Source organism: Stegodyphus dumicola, chromosome 2 (assembly GCF_044657685.1).
Source record: "Stegodyphus dumicola isolate Sdum_Otavi_A_Nest chromosome 2, ASM4465768v1".
NCBI lineage: Eukaryota > Metazoa > Arthropoda > Arachnida > Araneae > Eresidae > Stegodyphus > Stegodyphus dumicola.
The window spans coordinates 232,125,888-232,148,903 of record NC_140769.1 but is presented as its reverse complement, the minus strand read 5'-3'; the positions used below and the strand labels follow the sequence as shown (position 1 = coordinate 232,148,903).

The 23,016-nt window shown below is 32.1% G+C and overlaps 1 protein-coding gene and 1 long non-coding RNA gene across 2 annotated transcripts in view; one reads left to right on the top strand and one right to left on the bottom strand.

Moving 5' to 3' along the window:
- LOC146998899 (uncharacterized) overlaps positions 1–4,105 on the bottom strand; it is a 102,143-nt gene extending 98,038 nt beyond the window's left edge. The window contains exon 1 of the long non-coding RNA XR_015039808.1: positions 3,826–4,105. This is a non-coding gene — a long non-coding RNA (uncharacterized LOC146998899). The remainder of the gene's footprint in view (positions 1–3,825) is intronic.
- LOC118199703 (GTP-binding protein GEM-like) overlaps positions 1–15,157 on the top strand; it is a 92,258-nt gene extending 77,101 nt beyond the window's left edge. Inside the window, exons 3-4 of the mRNA XM_085811889.1 lie at positions 175–388; positions 13,967–15,157. Of these exons, the coding sequence (XP_085668015.1) occupies positions 175–388; positions 13,967–14,229 (477 nt within the window). The 3' untranslated portion in view covers positions 14,230–15,157. The remainder of the gene's footprint in view (positions 1–174; positions 389–13,966) is intronic.
- The last annotated feature ends 7,859 nt before the right edge of the window (positions 15,158–23,016 follow it).

Genomic DNA, 23,016 nt, shown 5'->3' with positions numbered 1-23,016 from the left:
ATTTATGCGAAATTCTTATAAATGTTTTCATAATTTATATTATTTTACTGCATGGCATTTTAAACTTCTGTCTTTGATCGGATCTTACTCATTTTCTCACTTAAAAACAAAAGATAAGTATATAGCACTTATAGTAGCATATGTTTTGTGATGTAACTTTCTTTTCTCCACCAGGTCGATGAAAACACATTTTGTGCCACTGATGCCTTCCTCTTAGTGTATTCGGTAACACGACGAAAGACCCTCACATTTGCTGTGCAGACACTGGAAAAACTGAGACGTCTGGAAGTCAAATGCCAATACTTCTACCCGAATTTGGGACCAAAGGTTTACATTTTAGTAGCCAATAAGGTGGATTTAGTACGTTGCAGAACCATATCAACGGATGGTAATGTAATCTATAACATTAAAAAAATATTTATGATTTCTTTAGTGCTAAAATAATGTTTTGCTTTGTCGCAATAAATATAACTTAGAATTATTCAAAACTATTAGTCCAATTTCAGATGGTTTCATTTAGCTCCCATACATTTAATGAGCATCGAATAAATGCACTGTTACTAAGTGGTTATTTCAAATGGCAGGGCACTTGCAATTTAATTCATTCTTCAGAAATGGCCAATATCCGATGGTCATTTTACTATATCATCGCACCGAGAGCTTTGCCCAAGGTACACTACAGGAGGCGATCGATTTTGTACCTGTGGGATCGGAGGAACCACACCTCTTCTACTGCTAAGCCTCTCTAGAGGTCTTTCGGTCTTATGTGCATCTCCTCCACCGCAATGATCCTTTTCTCTGATGAGGGAGTGATGGCCGCGTATTCCAGGCTCTCTTCGCATACAGGTACACCGAAAATCAATGCCCAAGCTGAATCCTGACTCATCTCTAAAAGGCACGGTAGTCCACAGGAGTCTGGTCCAAGCCTCATGTTGTCTGTAACATGTTGAACGAATGCCAAAATTGGCCTGGCTGAACTTGCTTTCTTATATGATGCAGTGAGCGAAATGCAAACAGCCCTAACTCATGAAGCCTTTAGGCAATTGTAAATCGTGAAACCCGGGTTCCAGTGGCAACATACGGCTCACTTGAAAGCTGTGAAACTGTAGCAGTCTTGTTTCCTAAAAATTAACATAATTTTCAAATTCTCTTTATTTTGTTCACGAGTCACTGAGTACATAAAATATACAGTCTCGACTTCTGTTATCCAAAGGGATAGTCTAAGTTGTCCTAGATGATAGGTGGCTTCATTTCTCTGAGTGGGTGTAGGGCGAACGATCTCTTATCAGTTCTTCACTCCGCCCCCTGCGTGATGCGATGTGCTCTGCAAGTCCACACTTCCTGCCCAAATGTAGAAACTCAAATTGGTAAGCCTTGTAGTGAGATCTTTTGATGACACTCGGAATAAGTATATACTTCATTGATACTAGTAAATATGTCTATATAAATGTAACTGCGCTTTTGGAAAAATGGCAGAAACATATACTAAATATAGAATGATCTAAAAGTTTACGAACTTTTTTTAAATTGGATTTCAGAGAAATGACAATATATGGATTTGTAGTTAATACAGACATATGTAAAATTATAGGCTTTTTTACAAATTTTATTGAGCAAATTTTTTAGCTTCACGTATGTTTAGCAAACGAAGCTGTTCCTGGAAAGATGTAACAGAAATGTTCTTTATGAAAAGAAAACTAAGGATCTGAGGTATATAAAAGAACACTTGCAATTAATTCATGTACTGCAAGAAGTGTCTGAGTAATCGAATGCAACCATTGCATAAAACAGTAGTTTTCACAGCAGATACAACTTTCCCTTCCCTTTGTCTGCTATAAGACACGGAATAAGCGACCATTGATTGTTGCAGAAGATATGAAACGCTTGAGGCAACTGATATATTCTTTGATGGGAAAGATGCCGCTCTGTTTGAACGTAGCTAGTGCGACTGACTGCCGTTTCGTGGGGCTTAGGTCCAAATCCTAGAGAAGGCATGAGTCTTTGTGGATGTACAGTATCGGTGAAACATGTGCCATTTACTAATACTGGTAAGCTGAAGATCCTCTTGAGAAGTTTATTGGCAGTAAAAATGGATCACGAACTTAAGGACCATCGAATCCGTCTTCTGGAAACTTCCGGTGGTCCATGGAAATTAAATTCATTTTTCCCATTTTCGGGGTGTAAATTCAGGCCACCTTCTGTGCACCTTGGGCAATGTTCTCAGTGATGAGACAACTAAATGAGCGATCTATTCGGTCTTTTGCGACAAAAACTTAGCTAGCAAAGTGTCCGGCCGTTGGAAAAGCAACTGATATGAAAGTTTTACAATCTCAGTGTTGCCAAATTCAGAGCTGGCCATTCTACTGACGTCATTAATATATGAGAAATCCAGTTTCCATGAAGATTTGTATCAAAGTGGAATTTTTTATGCAATTAATCTGGAAACATTAAATTTAAACCTTTATATTCCGTAGAATTCAATATCTTTCTAATCTTCTAATACTGGTGTTACATCAATTTCCTTATTGTAGATATAAGAGTAATTAATAGGCAAAGTCTTATTCATTCTGTTTTGAAAGGCAAAACACTGTAAATCTCAATGCATTATACAAAGTTTATAAATGTTTTTTAAGTAAAAAATGTTTAAAATTTTTAAATAATTTGGATACAGACAACTTTAAACTCAACTAAAATTTGGATTAAAGATGCAGTTTTTTGTTCTTTCCTTAGACATATATATATATATATAATCTTTGATTTACAGATTAGCTGTTGCACCAGAAATCATTTTAAATATAGCAGTGCTTTAAGAAAAGAAAAACGAAAATTCTCCAGTGAAAAGCTTTTTGCTTGAGCTATTTTTGCTAATGAAATCAGACAACTATTTCTGGACGTCTGGGTTCAGCATATTTTAACTCAGATTTAAAAAAAGCAAAGAAGTTGTTAAAACCTTTTTTGTAAGATAAATCTGATTAAACTATTTTTAGATCACTATGGATGAAGTTTTATGCATAAATATATTTGTTTAACTTAAGACTCTGAGTAGTGAAACTGGAATTCGAGGTAGAAAATAATTTCCTTAAAACTGTCTTCTGACAGCATTATGATTTTTTCTACACATTTTATTACTTAACTAATATGCCACCCATTCTCTAATGACCCAAATAATGTTTTTATTTAAAATGACCAATCAGTCTAATATTCCGTCTCGAATAACATTTTTGATGTGTTAATATTGATGTTAACTCTCGCCGAGCACACGGAGAGAACTAAACATTTTTGACTGCTCAGTGTTGATGTTAGTTTATCGAGCGCACAGAGTGAACTGAAATTTTTGACTACTCAGTGATCTTTCTCAGTTTGTGTTTGACTACTTTCACTCTCGAAACCACTGCTTGTAAATGTAAACATAGATCAACCGCGCGCGTCTGTAGTGATTTAAAATCGAAATGTCAGTCCGCTTTCATTTACTTATGTACATTTACATATATCTTTAATCTCAGATTTTTATGAATATATTATTTTTTGTTATCTTAACTGATGTCGCGGTTAAATAATCTTTAAATACTTCAGAATAGCAGAGGGGAAAACTTTTAAAATAAAATGTAAAATAACTAAATAATAAAATAAATTAAACGACAACTGAAATAAGAAACCCATGCGTTAAAACTCATTCATCACATAATATCATAAAACTAACATAAAAACAGTTCACAGAATGAAAATCATGAAATTAGATCATATTGATAAAGCTTATAACATCCTCTGGATTTATTATTATAACCTTAAAATTCAAAGTTTTAAATACAAAAAATTACAGCTTACCTGTTTTCAAAATAAAGTTTTAAAACATAGGCTTCCATTTTAAATTACTCTGAAAATCGTTGCCTCCACAGTTTAAAGACAAGAATAATTAATTAAACATTCTGCTAAATTTAATGTTTGGAGATACAGAATTAGTATTTGTGTGTGGTAACATTTCGTATAAACTTTGTCAACAAGCACGCCAAAGGAGCAAAAAATGTAACTATAAATTTGAAACTTTTTTACAAGTCCCCGCAGTAACGATTTTTATAGGTGAAGATATCCGGTGGTAGCCGAAGCTTTCGCATACTTTTAGCAATTTATATTCCAAATATCATCGCCGTAAAGGATCTTTTCTACACATTAGATGATAAGATTGATGATAAGCTATTGGGTTAGATGATAAGCTATTGAAATTTATATTTCAATAGCTTATCATCTAACTGCCTTTACGGCATACATATTCGCCTTTTCTAATGTAAGATTACTTTGCATTCCGAACTTACAAAACGTTGTCATCATCTTTAAATAGTATTTTATATAATATTTCCATTTGTAGTACTATCCGACATGTTTGCATAATTTCTTCCCTATGTTTACGCATGAAGAAAAGTAGCCTTTAAGAATTTAAAGAATTCTAAATTTGCAAAAATTAATCAAACACGAAGTTCATGGAAAGCAGAGTCAACCAAATTCTGGAAATTTACGTTTATTAAGTTTGATACTTTTCTTTTAAAAATAGTTTTCTGAATTTATTAATTACAATCAGCACTTGGCTTTTAATTAAATGCATTTAATCTAAACATATTTACTGTGAAATTCGACCTAACATTTCATATGGAATCACACCTAGAATTCTAGATTTCAGTTTTGGAAATGCAAGAAATCTTTGACAGCCAAGTATAAACGTCTATTGAGTTATTTGTTTTTGACTTTGTTGTTTTGAACTAATCATCGTACAGAAATTACATCTCTTAAAACTTTAACTACTAATCATCTACTTAGGATAAACTCTTATTAACAAATCCCTCACCAGTGCTGCAAGGTATTTCAGCTACAAGCTACTAACAGAGACTCTTAAACCTTGTTTATATAATCTGACTCATTGTTACCCGCAAAGGTTAAAATGTTTACGTATGTGCATCATTTAAATTCATGTTAATTTAAAATATTAGTGAAATCTAAATGAAAAATAAAGATGGAAAAATATTAACATGAAAATAAATGGCTATTTAAATAAATCATTACAACCTATTTATTCCCAATATCTTATTTATGAGACTGCAGTTCACAAAATTAATTACACACAATTTGGTCTGCAGTATTTTATTATCACATAATATGTATGGGGCACAAAAGATTTAAAGAATTAAACAAAGATTCACAGGATTATGGGCTAAAAATGATTTATCTTCTATACTATTAAAATCTGTGTGCCTCTGTCTGTTTGTGTGTTTGTAACATCATCTTCTCGGGAACGGCTGGGTGTAGAGCTTAGCGGAAGGTACCGTTGGATTGAGAATTCCCGTGGCTCGCCATATTGACCATCGGCATCTTCGTGCGACTTTAATTAGCCGAGATATTAATTAAAAACTGCTTTTTCCCCTACGTTTCCCTACGTTTTGCACTTTCTTTCACGGGTTTCCCCTATTTTAGGGATTTGGCCGAGTGCCAAATTCGTTTTTCTCGAATATCTGCGGAACGGCTCCGAGTTGCGATTCGAAACGCATATCCGCGTATTCGAAAAAAATCAACGAATCCATCGATATCGGTCCCATCTTCGTACGACAATAATCGGCGGAGTTATTAATTAAAAACTGCGAAAACGTTATTTCATTTTTCGGAGTGGCAACCGTCTCGGAATTAGCTGAGATAAAATTGCTTTTTCGAAAGCGCCGGGGGGATGACAATTGCTTCCGCTCGAGATTTGTGCTGGCGAAAGGTCACGTGTCAATTTCTTTTTTCTTAAATATCTATGGAACGGCGCTGAGTTGGAATTCGAGGCAGGTGTCTGCGGATTCCAAAAAATTCTACGAATCCAATGATACTATTCTCATCTTCGTAGGACGTTAATCAGCTGAGATATTAATTAAAAACTGTGAAAACGCTAATTTTCGGGCTCATTTTTCCGATTGCAACAGTTTCTTGAATCGCCGCAGATACAAATCAAGGTTATATTCTAAAGTTGAATAAAGCACGCGATTGCATGTTACCTAACTGTATTTTAAAAATATTTCGTTAATGTAGGCATTTTAAATAAACAGCTGCTTTTCACAATTTTTTTTTAATTTCAGGTTAGGATGATTGTCACGTTAATTCTTTTATTGATATTGAATAAAAGTTATTATATTACATTAAATTTAAATGATGACGTTCTTGAAGTTGTACAACTTTAATCAGCTGGGATATTAATTAAAAAATCTGAAAAAGCTATTTTTTAAAAATATGTTGTTATTTTTTTAATAATAAATTTGATTTTTTGGAATAATATATTTTTTTATGTTATTAGATACGTGCACTTAATTTAGATATTATCTTTTAATGCAAATGATATTTTAAATAAGTTCGCACCAATAAAAATTAAATTCACACTTTTTTTTTTTTTTTTTAGATTAAAGATTTTTCTTTGCTCCTTTGAGATGGTATACGGTAACTTTCGAATCCCGGTGAGCAGGCAGGCTACACTCATGTTTTTTGTGATTTTACGCATATCTGTTGTGTATGCAGTGTCTTCTGGATGCATAAATGAATAAAGCTAAACTCTGGTAGTTCGGTCCTAATTTCGAATCCCGGCGAACGGGCTGGGTCCATGGGTGTTTGCGTGATTTTACGCATGTGCCTCGTGTACGCAGCATCTTCTGGATGCATAAGTGAATAAAGCGGCCGAAATTCGCTCAAAACCTCTGATTACTGGTAGTTCGGTCCAACTTTCGAATCCAAGCGACCGTGTTGGCTCAATGTGTGTTTTCGGGATTTTTCGCATGTGTAACGTGTATGCGGTATCTTCTGCATGCATACTTGAATAAAGCGGGAGCAGCCCGCGCAAAACTACAGAACACTGGTAGTTCTGTCCAACTTTCGAATTCCGGGGTACTGTACATAAAATTTGGTCGCATACGTGAATACAGCGCGCGGATACCGGGTAAAACCGCTGAACACTGGTAGTTCGGTCAAACATTCGAATCTCTGCGAGCGGGCTGGCTGCATGGGTGTTTTCCTGATTTTCCGCATGTGTATAGTGTATAAAGTGATTTCTGGATGCATATGTGATAAAAGTGGGCGCAGCCTGCTCAAAACCTCTTAACGCTGTTAGTTCGATCCAACTTTCGGTGCAAAGCCACATAACACTGGTAATTCGGTCCAACTTTCGAATACCGGCGAACAGGCAGGCTCCATGTTTGTTTTCGTGATTTTACGCATGTGTATCGTTTATGCACCATCTTCAGCATGCATACGTGAATAAAGCGGGCACAGCACGCGCAAAATCGCTGAAAAATTGTATTTCGGTCCAACTTTCGAATCGGCAGCGGGCTGGCTGGAGGGGAGTTTTCGTGATTTTACGCATGTGTACGGTGTACGCAGTATCTTTTGCATGCACACGTGAACACTGTTTTGGGCGGGCTCCCGCCCAAAAGCGCTGAACACTGGTATTTCGGTCCAAATTTCGAATACCCGCGAAAGGGCTGGAAGCATGGGTGTTTTCGTGATTTTCCGCATATGTATAGTGTATGCGGTAACTTCTGGATGCATAGGTGAAAAAAGCGGGGGAAGCCCGCGGAATGCCGCTAAAAAATGGTAGTTCGGTTCAACTTTTCAATACCGGCCAAATTTAACATAGGATATCTTTTAAAAACGAACAATGATAAGCGGGCTTCAGCCCGCTCAGCTGGCGGGCTTGCCCGCTAGTCGATAATAATAAAATTCGTTTTAAAAATTTCTCTCGTATGAATAATTATATTATTTTTAACTCGTATTTTTTTAATAAATTTTTAAGTTAAATATCCCTATTGAACACATGGACGTTTTCTCGGAAAGAACTAAAATAACTGATTTGAGAATTAAAATTGATTTTAGAATATTCTTAAATTCCTATCCATGCGAGATTAACTCTGAAGATATGAACTCATTTGTATCCAGATTTTCAGTATATTTTTTGCCCGTTAAATTATTTCCAAAGTCGTAAACTCTCCGAGAAAGCTATTACTTCTTTCTAAAGGGCCTTGCATTTTTTTCCTGTTTACCTAAAGTCTAAATCTTTAATTTTCATCTGCCTATTTGCTAGACGAATAATAAAAAATTAATATATTGTGAAAATCATCTAGATTATAACTCTGAAGAAGAAATAAAACATACAAAACTGAATCTGTTAACAAGAAATTAAATATGGTTTGTCAATTCTGATTATTATTGAAACATTCCTAGAAACGATTGCAACGAACAGAAGGGGAATGCCACTTAAAAGCTTTTCTAAACATAAGAATAGCATTATGTTCTATATCAAATACAATTTTACTCGAAGCAATTTGACAAATGTGTCCAATTTTCCAGGTCAAAGCATATAAACTGATGTTAGCAGTTGGAAAAACTGCAGAAGTCAAGCCTTGGAAGTGTTGCTTACTACCTGGGTAATTAAGCATACTCCCATACATGAACTCTCTGTACAAGCTGAATTCGATGCAACTATAGCCATAATCCTTCAACTTGAGAAGGGTACAACATATGCTGGAATAACATATCTATTTAATAACTATGAAGGAAACCTCTGAAATGTACAAAACCCGCAAACATATCGCTAAAGAACCTCAAATATATTACATATCAACAACCTCAAATAACTGGGGTCATAGCCTTCATAAATGGCTCCAAGATAGAAGAAAAAGTTGGAAGAAGCACATATATTATCTCTCAAACAGGATGAGTTGACAGTGCTACCTCCATAATAACAACAAGCGGAACTAACAGAAATCAAGCAGACTCTAATCCTCAACCTATGGCTTCCTACCAAGAATATCCACGTGGTAATAGATAGTCAGTATTTCATATTTTCGTTAAAACAACATACTAACATACTAACATACTAACTCTCCACTAACAGCGCAGATCCAATATACGATAATGAATGGTAACGAAATGTACATAATAACTATGAAAACAACGAAAGAGTGGACATTCTTACAATAAAACGTTTAAAGCCATGGCCAAGATGCGCATTAAAACATAAATTAAAAATCTGATGTGTACACCACATGACTTCCTTGTACGGAATATTAAATTATACGCACTTTTTCTTACATTTCATTTAATTTAAGATTGAATTAAACCTACTTCGCCGACAGCGCATAAACCACAATAGAATAAATACATTCTTTAAAATTCACTTTGTTTACCATAGCGACACTCTGGCGCTAGGTTTACTTAACACTATTATATTTTGTTCATATTATAACTCATAATGCACAAAATTTATATCATTTAAAGAATTATCTAATCGTTGCCACATGTTCTATTCAAATACTGTAACAAAGCTAGAACGATGTATAAAAGAAATTAAGCAAACAAAACAAAAAATAAACAGTTTTTCACAGACGATTAAGTATTTCTCATTCAATTAATTCAGTTTTCACTTCGCGACAAGGCAAAAATACATAAAACCTCAAAATATCTGTATTAAAATTACGAAGTAAATCTTAAACGCTTATTTCCTCGAAAAAATTCCAGAAAGGATTAAGCATGATTTAAATAATAAATGAAGGCGTTATCTTTGTTGTTGCGAAGCTAAGTTTCTCTAGATTGGCAACAAATCCTCTATCCTGCTGTTTCAAATGTAAACAAGAGCAATGGCCGCCATCAAAAACATTATTAGGCTTAGCGGCACTTAAACAATTTTAAAATTGTTGATAATTCTAAAAATATTGCATACAGATTTACTAAAGGCATAAAAACCTTAACCGGAGGATACGAACAACATAATTCAATCATTTTTAAAGCAAAAAATGTACAATTTACAAACGTATAAGAGTAAAGAAACTGAGATCACTGATCCGGGTAACAGAGTGGCTATATATATAAATATATTTATATACGTTTGGTGCGGCCGATTGCAACCAAAATACGAGATGCACATCTACATGTTATAGCAGTCCTATATACAAAATTTCAACGTTCTGAGGCTACTCGTTTTTGAGTTATGCGAGATACGTACGTACATACGTTCGTACAGACGCCACGAAAAATTCTCTTCAGAATTCATTTTAAAGCAGTTTTATAATTTTTTTGGAGGAAAAGAGTATTTTATTCTGTCCTTACATACAGATATCACGGAAATACATCGTTAAATTGCATTTGAAAGAGGTCAAAATGGGATATTTTCGTTTAAATATGCTACCTGAAACTTTTCGCGATTACAATACTTCCTTTTTACTTCGTACAAGGAAGTAAAAATATCATCACGAAAGAAATAATTGCAATGGAATCATGAACCACAAGTCCGCAGAACATTTCAAGTTTTTCCAAATATCAATGATAGCATCATTATATCAGTATATTTTATTTAGCAATAGTATCTCCGGTCATGACCCCCCCCCATTTTTCAATGCTAGAAATTTATCAACTACTGATATATGTTATATGGGGGAAAAGGAGATCTCCTGACCATTACATCTTTACATGTCCTCTAACCGAGAGTTTCTACACTAGACATCCAAGTAACTGACATCAGATTAAAAAGATTCTTGGGGTACCATTAAAAGATAAATAACAGACTTAAATCCCTCATAGATTATACTACATCAACAAAGCCTCAACCTATGTCATCTATAACCTATACCTCATAATTTTGCCTCCAATAATTCCATGACAAACAACATCTAATCTTTTTAAAATTATAAATGAACTGGGCGACCCTGATGGTTACTGTGCTGAGACATTATCAATTTTGTCTATGACGCTGTTTTGGTGATCTACACACTTGTACCTGACCCAAGTAATAATGACTTAAGCAAGTACACTAATGGTATGGGTCCAATATAATTTTTTTTTTTTTTTTTTTTTTTTTTTTTTTGCTATAAGTTGGTGTGTACAATCAAATGCGTTTTCCCAGAAGTAGTTTGAAAGATAGTTCTAACAGTAATATTTCCTGCTCATGACGGAAAAATGTTTTGAAGCTATGCTTCGCGTAGGGATATCTAAAAGAAGGAAGAAAGGTTTAAGAGGCTTAACTTTGTAAAATTCTTAGAAGCAAAAATTCTACAAAAATCAACGTTCGGCGAAGTATTAATGCAAACTTTTTCCTGTTTTAATAGCAGTTTTAGTGCTGATATTGCCACTATGTAAGCCCATAATATGAGTCCCGCCAGCACCCCGTGAATCTATGAAAGCCGTGGTGCTTTTTCTTGGAGAGGCTATTAATGTCAGTAGGCTGTCAAAGTTAGTAGATAAAAGGTTTCACAGCATCCCTTCACTCAGGAATTTGGTGGGATGATTTTCCGGGTCACTAGTTTGGTGCTAAGCATTCAAGAGAATGGTTAATGTTCTCTTGTATTTTCAATTTTCAAAGCTATTTCGCACTATATAAGTGTATTCCTTTATTTTCATATGCTTCCTATTTCAAAAATTGGATATGGTAAATCTGTGCTATGTCTAGTAAAGAGAACTATTCCAGTAGTCCAAAAGTGCGAGTCCCCCTCGAAAGGAAAAGAATTATGAAGCAAATATGTTAATGCAAAAGGATCTTACGTCGACAAAATTTTCGAACGTGACTTTTACTTTTTTAATTAAAATTAATGAAATGAGTGAGTCTATATTTTTTTTGAGTTAGGGAAATTCCAAAGTGATATATAATCTAATTATAGTGAACTAAAGCGAGTACATGTACTTATAAGATACTTAATGTAAATCTTAAAATAAGTACAACGTTAAATAAGTTATTCCGTAAATAAAATCACTTAGATAGGCATTTAATTTTTGTAGCACCCAGTAATATTTATCATTCTATAGATTAAAACCACAGTTTTTTTTTTTTTTTTTTTTTTTTGTGTGTGTGTGTGTGTGTGTGTGTGTAAATTAGGATTCGTTTAAATATAGGACTAAGGAAATTTTACATAATGAAATCCGATGTACAATAATAAAATAATATTCATAGCTCAGAGCTTAACCATAGAGAATTTGCAATAATTATATTGTCAATACATAGACTGAAGAGAAATTTTCGATGATTTATTTTATCTCTTTCCTTGCTCTGTTTCGAATTATCATTTCTCTGTGAATTAATTGACTGGAAAAAATGAGCTAAGAACACAATCCTATACGTGTTACCTAACATATTCTTATAAAAAGTGCAAAATTGTCTTGGGTTTAGAATTGCAATGTATAATTTCTGTTAATTGTTAATTTTGAGGTCTGACATTTTAGTAATATAATTCGACATCATACTCTATTCCATTGATAATTTTGTCTTTCGCTTATTGTGTTATATATCCCAAATTACATTTACTTTATAACAATAACATATGCTCATTATATAATTAATTCCTTTAACAATCGTGTGCACTACGTCTCACTGTTTCATGTTTATGAAAATTTTTCAAGTCATTGCAAACTTAGCGTTATTTTTTCAAATATAAGTATTGTTGCGTGCATACGGGTTCATAATAGATGAAATGCCCAAGTTCGATAATAGGTTACTAAAATTTATTCTCATCAAAAGAAATATATCAGAACTCTGGAATTTTCCTCGGAGATTTTCATACAAATTTTCACAATATCACGCAATATAATCAGTAATTATGTTTCAAACTACTAAAAAAACGTTAAATACAATGCAGTACAAAGCGCATCTAAAGAGGAAGCTAATCTCAGTTCTCGCGGAACTAAACTCGAAACAACAGTAACTAAGCAATTAACTGAACAACTGAACTCAAGTGCTATCTCTGCGGCCTTTTATAGCTTTCAACCGGTCGCGAGATATTTCCAGTTTTCTGTTTCTCGAAATTACGGAAAGGCAATACGGTTACAACAACTAAAATGGCGGTCATTTACATTTATTCAATTTTAAAACGAATTACCGAGATACCCATTTATTCAATGTTGAATGCCCACGTGCTGCAATGTTTTTACTTTTCTCGCATAGTTTTCTCTTAAAATTTTGTCTCGCCCTGAATTGTATGGGAAAATATGAAAATTTTAATTATAATTCTACTAAAATTAGCTATTTAAATATAAAATTCGGAACAATATTTATTACAAATATCTTTCGGGAATATATATTAAATATAAGGTAATACCATTAATACTTATCAAGGATATATACTTTATCACTCAAGGTATATAGCAAGGTAACTATGATAATATCAATTTTCAATTTTGGATTTTATCTTGCGATATGATTCCAGGTAAAATATGTTCCTCAATTTAAATGGATTAGAAATTATCTTCACTTGTTAAGATATCTCTGTATTTAGTTTAAAATTTCTATATGTCTTTCTGTTTAATTATTCTGTATAAATTAAATTTCGATTTATCAAATATGTAGTTTCTTTCGTTTGCAACCGTTATTCACAGTCAAATTTCTTAAAATTAATAATGATAGCTTTTGATAAATTGAACTATATGGATATTAGAAATCAAGTTATTTGTCTCAAAAACATTCTAAAAATAAAAATCAAATTTTGAGAGACACAAATTAATTTCCAGATTTATAAATTATGTGAATACAGAAGATGTAAAAACTTATATTCAATTAAATTGTAACCTTATTAAAAGGATTTTTAAGAAGGCTTCTTTACATATTCTTAACGTTAGCACGAACGAAAGTATCTCTACTGCAGTGACGTCACGAACGGCAAGCCGAGGTAACACCTTTTTGGCCGAGGTCTTGAATAAATTATATGAAGTTTTGGTCAGACTCGTTCTATTGTTAGCTGTGTAATGATTCCCGGTGCATTGTGGGATCTAACGATAGACGTGTATATTTCAGCCTCAGTGAGCTGAAAGCTGTGGTGAGAATTAGGGAATCTGCAGTTTCAGCATTAATAAAACATAAAGAAAAAGAGAGAAAATCTCTTCTGATGTTTAATATGTTTAATTTGGATGAACAGTATTCAAATGTTCTTTCATTTATCTTTTTTATTGCCCTATGTTTACAATTTTACTTTTATATTTTCAGAAGGAAAGTCCCTGGCTGATAAACTTGATGTGAAATACATAGAGACTTCAGTAGGCTTCAACCACAATGTCGATGAACTTCTTGTTGGAATTGTTACCCAGATCCGACTAAAAACAAAGCAGCGTCAGACAGCGCAGACGACAGTTAAAAACTTTATTGCTAGGTCTATGAAATTTACTTACAAAACCAGAGGTTTCATAGATCGTCTTTTGCAGAAATGTGACCTTAAGACAAGATCTTGCGATAACCTAAACATTTTGTAGTGTGCTTTACGGCAAATTTTACTGAATAGTGAAAATATTTATGCACGAATGCTGAAAAATCTTTATTAAGTTTCAGTTTCGAAAGAATTCAAAATAGACAAATTGTATGATGATTTAAGACATTGAAAGAATTATCGGAAAATACAATCAATTCAATTTTTTTCCGTAACCATGAATTTATTTCTTGTATTTGAACCCTTATTGAGCAGTGTTTTCCAATAATTGGGGTTGTTTTCTTTGCACTTAACAAACATGCTCATTAACTCATTTTGAACGTTTAAATAATTTTTGTATTTAACTCTAAATCCTTGATTTTAAAACAATACAACTACATCTATGCTTTTACCCAACAATAACAGGAGCATATCATTTGTAATGTTCATCAAAATGTGCAAGGTTTAATTGTGGTGAAAAGGTTTGTTTTAAATTTTGGAATCAATCACATGATTCATATAAAAAAGAATCAAATAAACTAAATTTATATTTAATTCTGAAATTTCAGATTTGGCAGGCTTTCGAAAGGAAAGTTCGTTTGCAGAATCATAAATCATTTCTTTCAATCCGTTAATGAGTCTCATCTCTAACTATTAATGACAAATAAAATTATCAAAATTTGTAATGTAAAAATAACGGCTAAAATTCCATAAGCCGGGTAAGTTGGCGCCAAACTATTTTGGCCTTAAAAATTTGGCGAATTTTTTAGGCGGCAATAAAAGCACTAAAATGTGATTTTTAAACGTAAACAGAATAGAAATTTTTAAGTTTTGCAGTAGTGAAACGTCGTTATTTTATGTAAACAGAATAGTAAAATGAGATAATAAAATACTAGATGAGTAAAACAAAGTCCAACAGCTTTGCAAGTAAAAACATAATCCTACATACAGTGTCTCAAAAAAGTGATGGGACACTTGTGCTTTACATAAGGAAACTGCAATAAAATAAATTTAAAAAACATGTAAAATTTTTTGTGGGTGTGTTTCATACTTAAATTTAGTAACAATTATTACATAACATACATTTTCTCAAAATATTAAAATATTAATTTAATAAAAATACAATTGTTTAGAACGGAGCAGAAAATGGCTCACTTAAGTGATGGGACACTTACTTTTCCATCAAATATTTATCCAAACATTTTACTTTTTAAAAGGTTTTAATATTTTGTTGGATTTCCTTTTACTTTTAAAACATGATTTAAACTTCTTGGGATGGATTCGACTAATTTTTTTGTGATTTCTGGAGTGATTTTACTCCATTCTTCTTGAAGCAGTGATATTAATTGTTGTTTTGAAGAAATGGTGTGTTTGCGAATTCTTGATTCCAATTCTTCCCAAATATTCTCTATGGGATTTAATTGTGGAGATTGTGGGGGTGTTTTTATTATTTCAGGACAGTTATACAGTAGCCAGAGTCTAACGTTCAAAGCACTGTGCTTGGGGTCATTGTCCTGGTAGAATTTAAAATTGTTATGAAGGTTCAATTTTCGTGCTGAAGATTTCAAATTTTGATTTAAAGTGTCAACATACTTGTACTGATCCATTATACTGTCAATAAAAACAAGATTACCAACTCCAGCGGACGACATACACCCCCATACCATAACTCCTCCTCCACCATGTTTTACTATTGGCACCAAGTTCTGTTTGCGAAATTCTTCCCTGGGTTTTCTCCACACCAAGATTCTACGGTCAGAACCAAATATATTAAATTTACTCTCATCCGCAAATATAACTTCACTCCAGTAATGAGAATTCTTATTTATGTTGGATTTTCTATTCTTTTCGCTTACGAAGAATTTTTTCCTGGCTGCTCACGTGATATCCAGTAGATCGAATTACTCTTCTAATAGTCTCAGAAATAACAATTACTCCATATAATGCTTGTAAATCAGCAGCAACTTTAGAAGCACTCATTCTTGGATTTTTTTTAAATATTTCGAACGATAATTCGCTTTATTCCATTGGATAGCTTTGATGGTCGGCCAGGTCTTCTTTTATCCTGAATCATATGATTCTTTTTATATCGTTTAATGATATTGAAAACTGTTGAATGACTGAAGTTAACTGTTTCAGTAGTTTCTCTAATAGATTTTCCACGTTCAATATGCAAATTAATAACTAATTTTTGAATTCCAGGCAAAGTTTCTTTTCGTTTAGCATTCAGGGCTGCACAGAGCTAAAAAACACAAAAATTCCAAAACAAACTGGAGAGAAATACTGCAGACGATTTTATAAATTATTGGCAATTGCTTTTGAGTAAAAATAAATACCCCAAAAGATATTTTTATTGCTTACTTCAGACGATTTTTGTTGCATAGTACGTAGTGTCCCATCACTTAAGTGAGCCATTTTCTGCTCCGTTCTAAACAATTGTATTTTTATTAAATTAATATTTTAATATTTTGAGAAAATGTATGTTATGTAATAATTGTTACTAAATTTAAGTATGAAACACACACAGAAAAAATTTTACATGTTTTTTAAATTTATTTTATTGCAGTTTCCTTTTGTAAAGCACAAGTGTCCCATCACTTTTTTGAGACACTGTATGTAATTCATCATAAAATAGTAAAATGAACAATTCTTGTAAATAATTATTGAGTAAATAAATATATACACTTATCAGACACTTACTGCGAAGTGAGTTTTAAAGGTAAACAGAATAGCAAATTATGCGTATTCTGCATCATAAACTATCTAAAGTATTCAAGTTACTATCGTCGTGGAATTCAACATATTAAACAACTTTCGTTCAAAGCTTTAAATATTCCACATCTTTCGACTGCCACATGCAAGAAACAAAACTTAAATTAAAAAAAAAATAACTAAATAAAATTAAATGGAAACATTCATAAATTATAAACTTCACGTCACATGATATCCAACATTCTCCCACCAACAACAGCTTAACCTTCTGCGAATATTTATATAAATATAATATTAAACATATATATAACAATAATATTAAACAGTAAAACTTTTAAAAACAAACACAGTATTTCAAAATTAAATTCTTTAAAAAAATCTTTTGGCTACAATAAATTCGCGCTCTTACAGTTACCGAAATAAAGCTGTAGCTTTGCCATAAGAAAACATACAGCCAGAAACCACAACCAAATCAAAATCGCGCCAAATAAAGAAAAACTCTCGCCTAGCTTGGCGCTCACCCCGATTATAGAATTTTAACCAAAATAACGATAAGTAATAAAGATTCGTAATGTTACGCATAATAACAATTAATTTAGATACGCTTTATTATTGCAATCACCGAGATTAAATTTGTTTCTTTAAAGAACTGCGGAACTGATTTCTTCGTCTCGCACAAAAGAATTTTATACAATTAAGTCAGAAGAATAAGGTCATATCCATTATTTCTCATTTAATGAGTTTATAAAGAAATTATATAAACATTTTTACAGACTGAAGCTCATTAGACCTTTTTCCTTCAAGCGAATATTTAGTAACTTTCTGATTGCGACCATAATTAATGGACAGCGGCCATTAGAAACACGGAATGAATTTGCAGTCAAGGTAAAATCATGTCCTAAAGTCTTTCTTCCTTCTACTTAATGTTTTAGTGAAATCCTTCTCTTTGTAGTTTACAAAAATAACTCGTATTTAGAAGGCATATTTCGACTTCTGAGTGCAAAATATAAATTTTTCATATCTGTTTAATATAGTTGTTTTTAAATGTTAACATACGCTTTGTTGTGATTTTTTCTGTTTATGATTTTAAAGAAAATTTTGCATGGGCTATTCCAAATAAAAGCACTTTTTTAGTATTTATTATGAATTTTACAAATATCTTTATTAAACCATATATATATTAATATTATGATAAAATTTGAACTTAAATTAAACTACTTCATTAAATTAATTTTAGTTAACTCCTGAAATAGACCAATCAAGAGATACCAAATTCGAATATTTTGTTTTCTCTAACTTAGTGAGAGTAAATTTTGCATGGAAAAATTTACTGTTTCTGATAATTTTGAAATATCAAAAGGATATATAAAATTAAAATATTTCCGTTAAAAATTTCCAATAAGCAATGGAAAAGAAAAATGGCGATCTATTTGCATCGAAAAAAGTTAAAAGAAACGCATATAAAATATAATGACAGAAGAAAAGGTCGTCATAATGGTGATGTAATGAATGATATGAATATAAAAATATACCTAAATTCCTATTGTAAAGTACAATCACGGACATTATTTATTTTCACGTTTTTTTTTTTTTTTGTTTGGTTTTCTCACTCGAATGAGAATCGTATAATATTCTTTAGTTGCAAGCATTCAAGGACATTGTTCTCGGCAAGTCACAAAAAACGCTTAATTGCTTTTTATCCAACCAGAATATCTGAAATAACTCTGCCTAATGTGTTTTTATTTCTAACCGTATTTTCAATTTTCTATGTTTGTAAAAATGTCATACTAAATCTTATTGAAATTTTGGAAGTCAATTTTGGCAATTAGATGAAATATTTGGGATAAAAGGATGTTGACAAAAATTCTTTCATGTTAAATAATAATGAATTTCTGCGTATCGATTTGTTTGTTTGATCAGTTTATTGCGGCAAAGTGCAGAAGCATTACTTGCCTAAGGGATGGGAGTCTTCATGGAGTACTTTCTAAGGAACACTGCTTTGTGTTAATTTTATATATGAGAAATCCGTATAGCATAGAAATATCCCTGCAGTAAATACTTTACCGATCTTTAAACCTGTACAGTCAGCCTCTGATAACACAATCCAGTTTTAAACCTCGGCAAAATTTAGTCGTTCTCTCCCTGTTTAAGTCCGTATAAGCTTGTAAGATTCTCCACTGTGTAATTCCGTTGAAAGTGAAGAATCTTAAGAACTGATAAGCGAATAATCACTTGAGTTCGTGTGACAGGAAACAACAAGATAGAAGGGTGAAAAAAATCCTTTAATTATTCAAATCAAGTGTAACAGAACTCCGTCTTGGAGTTGTAAGATAAAGCCGACACTTGGGCTTAAGAAACTAAGAATTAAACTAATCTTAACTAAAAAGAGATATAGCCGAAGCTATCAAAATTCTAACAGAATTGGCCCCTTAACGCTAACTGACTGCGAAGCTATCAAGGGCCTAAAGTAGGGGTGAGCGTAATAATAGCTTACGAGAGAGTAGTCTAAAAAGGCGGACGGGTGCAGCCAGAATATCTGGTATCTCTGGTAATTTTAGATACTTTTCTGAAGACTTGTGGGAACATTAGCATTATGAATTGCGATCATCTTGCATGCTGCCACTAATATATGCACGTTGTTTTGTATTGAGTAAACTATTTATTGTGATTGTGTAAATTACATTGTTACATGTTGGTGCTAAATAACATATGTGTATTCAGTGTTTTTGCAAAGTATTAACGAAATGGAAGCATCGAATGCAAATTAAATTTGGAGCTATGTTTTGTTTCTATGTTGTTTATTACAAAAGCATGTTGTATATCTTATTGTATATGTATATAACTAAATATATATGAATGTGTATAAACGAAGATGATGAAATATACAATTTAATACTGAAACAATGTATCTGTGTATTTTATTTATTTTCATACAGCTTAAATATTTATATTTTCAAAAATGTAAAAAGACCTAAATTCGCTTTATGATTAGTTTTAATATGTAATTCTTACGTACGAATATCGTGTAAGACGTGTAGGCAAAAAATTACAATCGGAAAACTTCATATTACTATCTATCTCAAAAACATACTGATATTTCAAAATAACTAAAATATTTAATAGCTATCAAAATAAGATTAATATGAAATTGCAAGTTTTTCTTGGTATGTGGATTTTAGTTTAACATTTAAGCAGTTACGACAGGACTGCTAGTTTAAGTTTTAGATTCCCCAGAAGTTAAAGGTATAGAAGGTAAAAGCTTTTACATATTTAAAATGATCTCTTCAAAATGAAAAGGCTAAATAGCAGAGGAAAATATTTGCTATAATATTACTTTAATGTAAATTAACACTACGTACAGTTTTTGCATCCATTTAAAATTAGTATAGTAATCCATTTTAATTATTCACTTAAAATTAGTATAGTAAAATACTTAATTAATTATTCAAGAGATACCCGCACAGGATTGTTCGCACAGGATTCTTACAAAAAATATTTTTTTCGAGCGGCATTTTCATTCCCTTTTGCCGAGGTATGAATGCGCAAAGGAAAAAAGAAATATTTTTAAGAAGTATTCAAATAAAAGCTAAAATTAAAGAGCTAACAAATTTTTATTTAGATTCACTTGATTAAGACGTTTTACCAAATACAACAGAAAAATTTCCATTTATAATTCGGAAATCCATAATAATTATGCACATGAATTAATAATATTCTTGAAACCGAAGAAACGCAATATATTGGTATGAACTGCTAAAACAGTAATTATATGAAAATGATTTGTATCAACGTTGAAAAAAATCTGAAAACTTTCAGATTTTATATTACACCCAAAGGGTCTTTTTTTTTCATTTACATACGCATAAACGTTTCAAGAGCATTTGAGCTAATGTTCCTTTAGGCTAAAAATATTTAAAAATAGCTTATCCTTAGAATTTCCGATAGACGGTCTCGCGCGCTGAAGATAAAAATGTATTTTCCAGTACAGTGTTGCCATTTCTCGCTTAGAAATCATTGCGTTTGTTAACCAAAATTCGTTAAAGCTTTACAAAATACGAAATACATAGAAAACAAATTCAAAATTCGGGCTTCCAGGTGCCCGTATTCGGTTGGAGAATTACGTTATTCAAAATTTGATGTCTTTAGATACCACTGATTTTTCGCAATGCAAAAAACGTGCATACATGCATGCAAATTCTTCATTATTTAATTTCTTTAAATATAATACAGGGATATAATATTTGATGGCAACAATTTGAAAAATGATTCAGACTTTTATAGTGATTTAACAAAAAAAATCCCGTTTTGAGCCGTTCTAAGCTAACGCTCCTTTGGGCTAAAATGTCTGAAAGGATTCTCATTTTAACGTCATATCTCAGGATTTGTTAAAGTTTTTTATGCTATCTCTGAGCATCGCAGGTTAGCAGTGGCTTTTGGACTCATTCTCGTTAACAGTTTTTTTTTCCTTTCTAGCTTTATTATTAAGCTTCGCTTTCTTTGCACTTACGTCCCAAAAGGTTCAAGAGCAAAATCACAAAATATATATAAACAGCACATCTTTAAAAGAAGGATTTTATTGAATCCGACAACCAGTGGTATTTTTTTAAAATATTTAATATATTTAATTAGACATGTCATGGTGTAACTGTATGCATTTTTATTAAAATCAATCTGATTAAAAATTAAAAAGTGGAAAAAATATTTTTAAAACCCGCTTTTTTTTAATCACTTGGTCTGCTACTCAGTAACCAATAAAGAATAAATTTTAAAATTAAATATCTCACGCTTTACTGAATGGCAACACGCTGGTGCACGAACTTAATAAATATATTATCAGTGGCAACACATTGTTTTCAAATACACGAATTTTTGGGTTAAAATTCAAAGGTTCAGATTCACACATTTGACACAGGTTTAATGATGCGTATCTCACATTCTGCTAAATGGCAGCACCTGGTGAGCTGGAGATAAACACAATGTTGCCACTGATCGCTTTGGAATCGCTGAGTTTGTTAGCCAAAAATTCATAAAATTCGCGTAAAATATGAAATAAATCAAAACCATTTCGAAATTTAGAATTCATCTTTCGAGGTATCCACTTGCGAGTGAAAGATTACCTGTATTCAAAATTCGGTGGCTGTAGGTGCTGTTGCTTTTTTTTACATAGCCAGGAACAGATTCTTCATTATTTAATTTTCTTTTAATAGATCGCGATAGCATTTTGTGGCAACAGTTTGAAAAGTGATTCGGACACAAAAGTAATGCTGATAAAAAATGAGTTCTGGGACTAAAAGCCCCTCTGGTACTAACAAAAAAGTAAAATTATCGCTTATTGAAAGGATCACAATACTAATACACAACCAATACAAATTTTTCTTAAATTAAGTAATAAATAATACACTTCTTAATACAAAATACGAATGAATATTTCGCAGTAATGTTATTATCCCTTGTAAAACTATTACTAACTGAGCAGCCATGTTCACTTTCGTATCTCAGTCAACTTTTTGCTGTGTTACTTCATGCAGATTTGAAACGCGTGTTTCCTATAATGGAAACGAAATGTTACATAAGACCACTTGAGATCACAGTGCAAGGGTCATTCCATTCACTTATCATGAAAATTAAAACTACCATATTCAAGTATTAAAACTGATGAATAGTGTCAAATGAAATTTAAAAATTTCATTAGTAGATAGATGCTAACTGGAAGAAGCATAAATGAGCGTATAGAATATTAATACAACTTATTTAAGCACGATAGAGGTAACCAAGAATTTAATTGTTCCATAGTAGTACAGAGAAATCAGAGTTTTGGATCTATTACAATTCTAAAACACAGCGAAATGTGGCTTATAAATATGCGTAATATTTTAATGTTTTTAACGATGCATAATATTCTGCATTCTTTTAATTTGAAACATCTCTAATGCAACCCATGTGCGTGATTTATAAATGCGAGAGATGTTTAAATATAATATAACATTTTTATGCAATACTTGTGCAATTCTTATGAAACCTCCTTATCGCAGTAACAGAAATAATAATGATAGAATAACAGAACTGAAATTGTATGAAAGGTCAATAAAGTAAATCATTTTTGTAGAAGCAAACCCTAGAATGAGCACTTTTATCCGAAAAG